The sequence below is a fragment of the Pecten maximus genome, chromosome 15 (assembly GCF_902652985.1).
Source record: "Pecten maximus chromosome 15, xPecMax1.1, whole genome shotgun sequence".
Taxonomy (NCBI): Eukaryota; Metazoa; Mollusca; class Bivalvia; order Pectinida; family Pectinidae; genus Pecten; species Pecten maximus.
The window spans coordinates 3,844,750-3,855,465 of record NC_047029.1 but is presented as its reverse complement, the minus strand read 5'-3'; the positions used below and the strand labels follow the sequence as shown (position 1 = coordinate 3,855,465).

The following is a 10,716-nucleotide window of genomic DNA, read 5'->3' as shown; positions in this document are numbered from 1 at the left end:
AATGACGGAAGTGACGTCACAATTCCCGATGTTTGCCTTGACAACAGTGCTGGAAGTTAATGTAGCCTGTGGGGAATCTTGAAGACATTCTAGTGGGGGATATAAAGCTACAAAATGGCTACTGTCATGCACGGCCGAAGAAAAGGCAGTGCTAAAGGTAATGGAATCATTTATAAACTTAATACTCACCAAAAATATATTCGTGTTTCCTTTAGAATGTTGACACGAGATTCGACTGTGCCACCATTTTGGTCAAGTTTAATATAGGTCTACTCGATACGGTGGAAAATCTCTATCCAAGGTAGTGTATTGTACACATTTATGTGTAAAGTGTTCTCTTGTAAATGGTGCTTAAATGATCACATTTTAATTAAATCAGTTGAAGAGAAACTTCCCTTTACCAATTGATTTACAGTCCCTATGATATAGTATATAAGTGTAAATTCAAATACTAAAATAGGATTGCGGTACAAAACAGCGTCGTTCTTGTGTCAACAATTTCATGACGCTTCTAAAATACTATAGACTTAAGTATCAATTAAGTGTTTGGATAGTGTTATTATGCATTAAAAAATAACCCAAATCACAAACACAAAATCAAAACGATACCCTTAAAGTAATCACATGAGATTTTCTCAAAAATCAGTAAAAGAACCAATGTTTACTAACAGTCATGTGTCAATGTCATATATGAATTTAGCAAATAATGGGATGATCCTGATGGCTATATGATTGTTGTAATTCTCTAAAGCATGTGTACATCAGCATTCTGTTTCTTAACACAATCTAGGTTACATCTTTGTTTGTATAGGGTTCTAACCTCAGTTTTACAAATCTTGTAATATATATTGAATGACCTTTCAGGCCAAAAGGAGATGCCCTTTTCCACTGATAATCTTACACAAGGCATGCACCTAGCTGATGGCACTGACCTTCGACAAGTCACAGTTCTGTCAAAGGGGGACTGGGATCGCATCCATATGCAACTTCACCGCAAACAAATAGAGGAAGAAAGGGCAAGGAAAATGAAGGAAGAAAAAGAAGAAAAACAGAAAAAATCAAAGGAAATGATCAAAGACTGGGGAAACACTATTGCAGTAAGTTAAGATGGATCTTAATTTATATCACATTTTAATATCACAATGTGATGTCTAAGTCTTTATATCGATTTTTACTTTTGTAGAATTACTCTTTTCAGAAAATAGAACATTTGAAAATGTGCATATATATGCTGAAAAAAACAACTTCCCATAAATCTTATATACAGTATATCTATAATTCATTTCATTTCTTATATTGTTTGTTGTGTAGGGACAGAGGCAGCGTAAACTAGAAGCACGAAAATTACGCGAACAGAAGGAGGAAGAGGAGAGACAACAGATTGATCTTGAGGAGGCGAAATTCCAGGCTCATCAGCGCAAAGATGCTATAGAGAAAGCCAAGACCCAACAGTATTATCAGACTGACAGAGTCAAGTCTTTCCATGTAAGTGATGACAATTAAAATGACCAATGCCCATATGCATATACTGATATGGTCAATACTTATCAAATCAAATTAATGGCAAACTAGATCTTCTACCATGGTCAAGTCCTTCCATGTAAAAAATTCCTTTCTTAATGATGAACTATTACCGGGTAATTCTTATTTCCTGTTTATCATTACTCATTTTGATTGAAATAGCTCCTTTGTTGGTGAATGCATTAGTAAGACAATTTCAAATGACATCATTTTGTGCTAAATTTCCTATAACAGTGTCTCAGATCTCAGATTGGATGAAACCCAACAATCCAGCACTGGGCATGGATATATTTTAGCATGTGAGATTTCCTAATCTCTTTTAAAAGAAAACATATTCTCTTTTAGACAGGTGTAAAAAGACAGATGTAAAAAGTAAGTTTTCTGCTCCTTTTTCCATAGAGTGCACTCATGCTGACCGAGGTCCTGAAGGAACGTGAGGCTCAGATAGAGCTGAAGAAACTGAAACAAAAGGCCAATGAGGGTCAGGATATTGCACACCTGAAACGAGCCCAGCGGGAATATGATGAGGCGATAAAGACAGATCAGCAGAAAGCCATGGAAAGAATCCAGGCTTCCAAACTCACAGCGCAGTTCCAGATATCACAGTATGTGTCCTTGTGTCATTAGACACATTTCAATATTGTCATTGTTATTATACATATTAACATGTGATTGTCATTACTGGTAAACTACTAGTAAATTTAATTATACAGCGATCTTACACTAGGTTACAGATATGTAATCTCTCACAACTATATTTATATACATCACAGTTCCAAATCTTGTTTCTCAAAACTTTATACATCACACTTCCAAATCTTGTTTCTCAAAACTTTATACAGCACACTTCCAAATCTTGTTTCTCAAAACTTTATACAGCACACTTCCAGATTATGTTTCAGTTATTCCCACTAATATGTCAACACACTTTATATATGTACATACACATTGTGAAATGCATAATTATATCTGACTTATACAGCACACTTCCAGATCATGTTTCTTTCACTAATACACTACACTTACATACAAATGTATGATTCTATCTCACTTATACGGCACACTTCCAGATCTTGTTCCTCACTATTTATATGCTTTCTGTTCATATTTTTAATTTCTCACACCTACATATCTCATTTCTAAAACCTAAATAAACAGTAACCTTACATTTCTTTAAAGCTGTTATCATGATTTTCTGTTGCAGGATCGGAGAACACATGCAGAATAGAGACAAGATGGTGGTTGAGGACCGTCTGGAAGGGGAGGAGCTCAAGAAGCTGGCGTCTCAGTACCACGTAGAGAAGGAGCACATTGAGACTATCAGGAAAGATGAGAAGGCACAACTATTGAAAGACAACATGTCACAGATAGATAGTATCAAGAGAATGAAACAAATACAAGCTCAACAGGAGGAGGTAAGGGACCCCATACAAATCTCTTTCCTAGGTTGTTTACGTGATAAACATGAAGTAGATTCATTTGTACTGGACATGCATACTTTATACTGCCTTTGTTCTTGACTTTAAAGATATAAATACATTTTTATAAAAGATACTTGTGAAAGACAAATTACCTGCGAAAGGAGACATTAGAAAGACAAATTTCAAGACTTCCACAAGGCTTTCTGCCTTCACAGGCATCTTTAAGTGGACTTTAAGATATAAATTTTACATTTTTGATAAATTTCTGAATTTTATTTTCACACTCACATGGTTTTCATTTGTATAATCATCACAGGAAGAAGATGAGGAGTGCCGTATCTTTGCAGCTGCTAAGAGGAAGATGATGAAGTTGCGGGCAGAAAAAGAAACAGAAATCCACTCGTAATTATATTGATATTAAGTCAAGAATTCTGATGACCAGCAGAATAAAGATAGAAAACTTGTATAATTCCAATGGCTGATAAATAGTCAGTATGTATAGCTAGCATATATAGTTGTTTGAAAATGTATATGTGTTTATTTAAAATATATTACATAACTGTTAATACATGAAATATATTGTACACCTAATTTTATGCATAGTTACTGACGTTGTGACAGTGTGTCACATACTGGTGTAGCCAGAGTTTCCTCTGGCCCTGACACCAATTGTCTGGATATGGGTGTCAGGGCCAGAGGAAACTCAGGCTCATACTGGTGTTGTATTCATTGTACACCCTAATCCTCTGTATATTGGAGGGAGACTAGGGGTATCATTGACGTCAATATATCAAATGTCATGTGACATATTTCCAGGGAGAAACAACGCCACCTGGAGAAGATTCGTGAGAAGCTTGGTGCCCAGATGAAACAGAAGGTAAGCGATGAGGACGAGAGGATCCGACGAGCAGTGGAAGAGGCAGAGGAGAGAAGAGCTGTAGAGGAGGCATCCAAGGAGACCAAGCTAAGGAAGATGATGACAGAGGCCGCAGAGCATCGTAATGCACAGGTAGGTTAAGGACATAAGTCCCCACCAGGGCATCTTGTTGACCCTTGATTTTTAGCAATATCAGAAATCAAATCACTATTTCTCAGACATGCATCTAAAGGGTCAAAACATATATATGTCAAATGGACATACAAATGTACTCATTCAATCCCAAGAGTCAAGTCTGATTTTGTGGAGTCAAAAACATAATTTCAAGGGTCTATTGGATGACCTGCCCCACCATAGCAAGTGGTGTTAATCTAGTCTTCATCAGAGTTCAAGGTCATCAACATCACTGCCATAGCAAGTATTTCAATGTTATGTTCATCAGTGGTCATGTCATCAAAAAGTATTGTTAATGAAGTGTTCATCAGAGGTCAAGGTCATTAAAGTCCCTACCATAGCCGGTAATGTTGATGAGTTCATCAGAGTTCAAGGTCATCAACATCACTACCATAGCCAGTATTGTTATGTAGTGTTCATCAGTGGTCAAGGTCATCAAAACGTACTGTTAATGAAGTGTTCATCAGTAGACTAGGTCATCAAAGTCACCGGTATAATTTGGTAATGTAGCTTTAAATGGGCTGCTCACTGATGTTTTTGAAAATACTTTTACTAATGTTTCCTGGTAAGTTTTGCTTCTAAAACTACTATCAAATGTATATTTGATTAGAAATCTCAATGTATCCAGCAAATTGGGAGACTTGAAGAGTTGTTCAATACACCAAAAGTGATTGTCATTAGTGATGATATACAAATGTAAGCGGTGGTGTTATATACGTTTTTATCAAGTTGATAATTTACGTTTCAATAGTAAAATTTATCAAGTTTTCTTCCATATATTTGACAACTGTTTATGATTTATTCAGATGAAAGAATCAGAGCTCAAGAAGAAGGATGAACGCCGCCAGGAGCTGGAGACAATTCGTATCAGAAAGGCTGCCGATGAAATCTTTGAGAGGAATGAGGAAGAGAAACGTGTAAGAAAACGGCATGAAGCCACTGGGCTGAAGGACTTTCAACGTCTTCAAGCGGTGAGTGGAGCATGCTGTTGGCGTCTTCTGTCAACAAAAATTCATTCCTGTAACTATTAGGACTTTGAAGTATCTGGGGAGAAAGTGCCTTTCTGTGGAGGGACAGATGTCAATGTTTCAATGTTATGTTCATCAGTGGTCAAGGTCATCAAAAAGTATTGTTAATGAAGTGTTCATCAGAGGTCAAGGTCATCAAAGTCCCTACCATAGCCAGTAATGGAGGGACAGATGTCAAGGCCTATTTTCTGGGGAAGGGTTGATGTTAGGGCATATATTTTCTGGAGTGTTAATGTTAGGGCCTAGCTACTTTCTGGGGTGTTAATGTGAGGGCCTAGCTACGTTCTGGAGGGGCTGATGTTGGAGCCAATTTTCTTGTGTGGGATTTACAGAAGCTTTTCAATTCTCTTGGAAGATTTGGACTCTTGTCCTCCTGTGCAGACTCACTCATACGTCGTTTCTGGAAAGGGACAGATATCACAGTGATTTTTATTTTATGGGATATGTTGGTATGGTACATTGTACTAATATTATCAAGGCGGATTATTGTACTAATATTATCAAGGTGGATTATTGTACTAATATTATCAAGGCGGATTATTGTACTAATATTATCAAGGCGGATTATTGTACTAATATTATCAAGGCAGATTACTGTACTAATATTATCAAGGCGGATTATTGTACTAATATTATCAAGGCGGATTATTGTACTAATATTATCAAGGCGGATTATTGTACTAATATTATCAAGGCGATTATTGTACTAATATTATCAAGGTGAATTATTTGCCATTATTTACCAGTAAATTTGTCATTACAGGATGAGAGGACAAACAAGGCACAAGACATACAACAACAGGCCATGATGCTGGACAAGGCCAACATGGAACTGCTCAAGATTGAGGAGGACCAGTTCCAGGAGTATGCCGGTAAAGTCATCGAGCACTGTGAGCGTGGGGGACGTAACGTGTACCCACTCCGTAAGGCAGCCCAGACAGGGGCTGGAGGTGGCAGCGGGCCAATCTTTAACGGAAAAGGCGGCATCCGCCCCAGCTACATGGTGTCAGACAAGTCTGGCAAACAGATGCCACACTACCAGAGGGACACAACTGACGAAACTAAAACAAACATTTATGGTAAAAGTGGCTCGAAGAAACGCCTTGGATTTGTATGGTAGGCAATAATAACACCAAATGCAATTATTGGAACAGAAAATCGAAGAAAGTGGGTTATTTCCAAATGTGGCATTTCTAAATCAATGGAGAAGAAAGTTGAAACATGCTGTGACAGTTAAAAAGAAGGTCCAGAACTTCACTTTGGAGTTGAAGTTTAATACATGTGTGCAAATACGTCATAAATTATAGTTGTTTATATCCCAAACCCAGTGGAAAATTAAAACATGATTTGTCAGGGAGGGGGGAGGAGTGTGGGTAGTGAAACCAGATCCAATGTTTAAGTGGATCGAGACACACATATTTATCTTCTCCAAAAACATGCAGGTCTAGTGGACAGTGTTATTGATGTTGATTCTGATCAGATTACATTGTGTGCTGCTATTTCACAAGATCATCCAGTAGTCGACACACAAAGCTTGTTGTGTGGATAAGTCTACATGTAAAATCACCACAACTAAATATCCCAAATCGTATACCTTCACCTATCTTAACAGCTGACCAACATTTTAATTAAGGGTTCAGTGAGAAGTATGTAAATTATCAAGTTGCTGTTTTATTTGTTGTTATTTCTAGGTTTCGATTTCCCAGTTCTGTTACCTACCAGTGCTAGTTGGTGTATGTTATAATACACACAGCTTTAGGTAGTGACTTTATCACCTACACCATAATTTGAGGTAACATGTCTGCCAACTGACACCTGTGTCTGGGTCTCTATTGTACAGTACGACTTCTCCAGGGTCTCCGGAGATGAGGTTGTAAGGTGTCCAAACACTAGACTGTATAGCCACCACACTCATACTAATTTGGAAACCTGTCAGCTATTTTGACCCTATCTGTGATAAACATTACATATACCTGTATATATACAAAAGTAACATGTATTTTACTGCTGTTAAATCATGAAGGAATAAAAGAAAAACAAAAATTGAAATTGAGTTTGTCATAATTTAACTGGATTATTACTACATGGTCATTCACTGCAGTCAATAATGCAGGGGTTGGAAAGGACATGGGCCATAGGCACATTAAAATTCTTAATAATTCATGAAGTTAGTAGACAAAAAGCAAATAGCCCATATGAATTTGTACACAGTGGTGAATGGCTCATACAGGTAAATTTGGCATTCCCAATCCCTGTCATCAGTGTTTGGTTTGGTTTGTTTTTGTTTAATGTCCTATTAACAGCCAGGGTCATTTAAGGACGTGCCAGGATTTGGAGGTGGAGGAAAGCCTGAGTACCCAGAGAAAAACCACCGGCCTACAGTCAGTACCTGGCAACTGCCCCACGTAGGTTTCGAACTCGCAACCCAGAGGTGGAGGGCTAGTGATAAAGTGTCGGGACACCTTAACCACTTGGTCACCGCGGCCTGTCATCAGTGTAAGGCTGTAATACTACAGCACTGCAAGTATACACTATTCAGACCAATATTGAAGTCAAACATAACAATTTCACCCTCGATATATGATAAAAGGAAATTGTATCAATAGCTACCACAAGTATAAATGAATGGTGAACTTACACCAAAGTGAAGGAACAGTTGAAGGGTAACACTCTATAGCAGGTGTATAAAATAATTAAAAAGTTGTAATATAAGACAATGCCTACTTGTATCATTCTGATCTATCACAGTTACTTCCCTTGTTTCACTCGGTCGGTAAGTGCTAGCTTGACGGTCGATGGGGGCTAGAATAGCTAGTGTCTTTTGTAATCTTTACATTTATCATGTGACATTCCTTTGACTTGGCCTAGAAGATATGTACTCTTCCAGATTTAAATGTAAGGTCTTAGATTCACAGCTTACACAGGAATTCTCTTGTTTGTTTATAGTAACACGTTATTTAATAAAGTTCACAACTGTATTGTTTCCTATGTGATATTAAGGCCGACAGGTTTTACAGCAACATTAAATTATTTTTTATTTTTTATTTTTGTGGTTTAGTCTTAATCGTAATACAAGATCATATGAAAACACAAAACAATCAATTGTTTTATAAAATTTATAAATCTATAAATTCATAACAGCATTCATAAACAGCTAGACACTTCTATACATATTGTAACAAAGATAAACTTACAATAAAACAGGATGTATAGTGTGTACTGAGTTCTCCATTGTCATTTGGCAAGAGATTGTTTCCAAAAAACATACAACAGATTTCATTTAGTCCCCGGGTTCATTATATGTGTAACCAAACTAAATCTCTCTGGTTTTGATTTCACACCATGGCCCAGCTGTTCAAAAGGTAATTAGGCTAAAATCACTGTTTAACAACAATTTTAAAATCCTGATAAAAAATTTCTGTTAAAACTAACTTGACAAAATTTTATGAAACTGTATATAACACTCGTCAGTTTCTTCCTATCTGCCTATTTTTAGGAATATACACACTCAGGTTTTGAAGTAAAGGAGAAAGAAGATTTTCACTAATCAAGTAATTAAGCTAATCACCTTTTGAACAGCTGGGCCCTGTTGTACAAGTGTACTTACACAACTCTATACCAATAACAATATATCTGGTTATAGTAACATAGTACATACCATATATATACACATAAATATCGTTTGTCAACCAATTAATGTTACAATGGATATCAGAATAACAACTTTGTTTTCGTCCCTTTAGGTTCATATGTAACCATTTTAAATCTTTGTTTTAATTTTACACATCTTAGTTTTCACTATATATACTTAGTCTGGTTAGAAACATTATACAGAAATCTCCACTTCATACAAAAAGTCAATGTTTCACACAAATATTATAACAATTACATATTCGCTCAAAAACTCTGTCAAGCAAGCCAAGTCGGGGCATGATATACCTCGCAGACTGGTATATTTAATTATGATGAACAAAAGTGAGGTGATTTAAATGTAATCAACACATTGGAGACATTATAACTCCAATTAAAGTCAACTCAATGGTGTGTGTATAACATTTAATGAGAATTATTTTTTTTAAAGTTCTGGTGATATGTTTCGGAAACGATGGAATCAGTGAATTTGACTGTGTCTATGGTAACCAAAGAAATATCAAAAGTGAAAACTCCTCTGTAGCTGAAAGCACTACTAGACTACTAGACCACTTGATCAATGTGGGTATGAAGTTTTGTGGAATTATTCAAAAAGGTCATTTGAGATCATGAACCTCTAGAAATTGCTTAAATCATTGATTTTGACCACAGGTATATGTTTCCATGGTTTTATCAAAGAAATATATCCAAACTAGAAAGCTGATGTGATTAATGGCTTGAGAGACAGTGAGATATCAGTGATTTTGACTATTTGTTGCCATGATAAACCATGAAAACTTTTAAACTGAAAACTACATTGAGCAATTGTGACATACCTGGTATTTAAATTGATTAAGCTCTCAAACCATCTCATCATATTAATTTTATACAATACAAAAAAAATCATCATTTCCTCCCAAAATAAACTCATCATATAACTTTCATAAATTAATCACATTCTTAACTCTCAAATCAACCTCACATACATATTACGCAAAATATGAGTCGTGTGTACCTTTACATGGTTCGTACAGATTTTTCATAGCGAAGTTAAAGCAATTATTCTCAATTTTCCAGGTACATTTTTTGTCAGAACTTGTAAGGATTTGAGATAATTTTTTGTCTCTAACATGACAAAAATCAAAATTGTGTCATGTACTATGTAAGTAAAATGCTCAAAAGACTGTGCTTGTAATAAATAACCAATATCCGGAATCTGGATATTATCAAAAATTTAAGTAAATAAATAATACTGAAAATTAAAATCTTTTGATAATTTTCTCTTAATAATTTACTCATTTCTCGTTATTAAGGAATCTGAAAAATAATTTTTACAGTAAGTACCTATTAAGTATAAATTGCAGTATTTTTCAAGCACTCGTGAGAAAATTCCTGCACTGACCCCAAATTTCAGTACTATTCATCATCCGTATAAACCATGCTTTAGTTACCTGTAATGTCTCAATCAATGATAGCTACCTTAAATGTGTGATGGCAGTGATTAACAAGAGGTCCAATGGGCCTGCATTGCTAACCTGGTACTCACTGCTTTTTAAAATGATTCTATCCCTTTATTAGTTGTGTGTTTTAGTACGTAAGGTGATTCCTGTGAGCATAAACATGAATATCAGTCAATGTCATCTCTTTTCAAAAACTCTGTCAGGCTTTATCCCAGATACCTACAACTTTAATGTAACGATTCTAGGCCTTTTGATGCAGCAGTAATAAGATATTGGAGTGTTTTAAAAGATTTGACCCCTTTGTGACCTTTATAATTCAAGATCCTTTTGCAAACTGTCTCTTGCTTCATTTTCGGAACCATCCACTCAAACACCAGGATGTAGTCTTTTGGTTGATCAGAAGAAGTCATTTGCATTTTTTAATAAATTGTGTAGGTGATATCTGACAACACATTTGTTGGGCTTCGAATTCATCATAGCAACCTACCAGCCACATAAACATTGGCCTTTTGGCAAATCAGAAGAAGTTTTTGTAATGCTTTCAATTTGGTAATTATTACAATGATTCTTATGATTTCTAATATGAATTCAATGTAATTTCTTTT

At 35.8% G+C, this 10,716-nt stretch overlaps 1 protein-coding gene across 1 annotated transcript; it reads left to right on the top strand.

Annotated features, from left to right (window-relative positions):
- Position 1: 1 nt before the first annotated feature.
- Positions 2–7,070, top strand: LOC117344052 (coiled-coil domain-containing protein 173-like). The gene is made up of 9 exons (XM_033906651.1): positions 2–157; positions 865–1,097; positions 1,312–1,485; positions 1,921–2,126; positions 2,726–2,936; positions 3,259–3,344; positions 3,759–3,951; positions 4,800–4,964; positions 5,785–7,070. Exons 1-9 carry the CDS (start codon positions 115–117, stop codon positions 6,139–6,141), a joined length of 1,668 nt encoding a protein of 555 aa, XP_033762542.1. The 5' UTR covers positions 2–114; the 3' UTR covers positions 6,142–7,070.
- Positions 7,071–10,716: the final 3,646 nt, after the last annotated feature.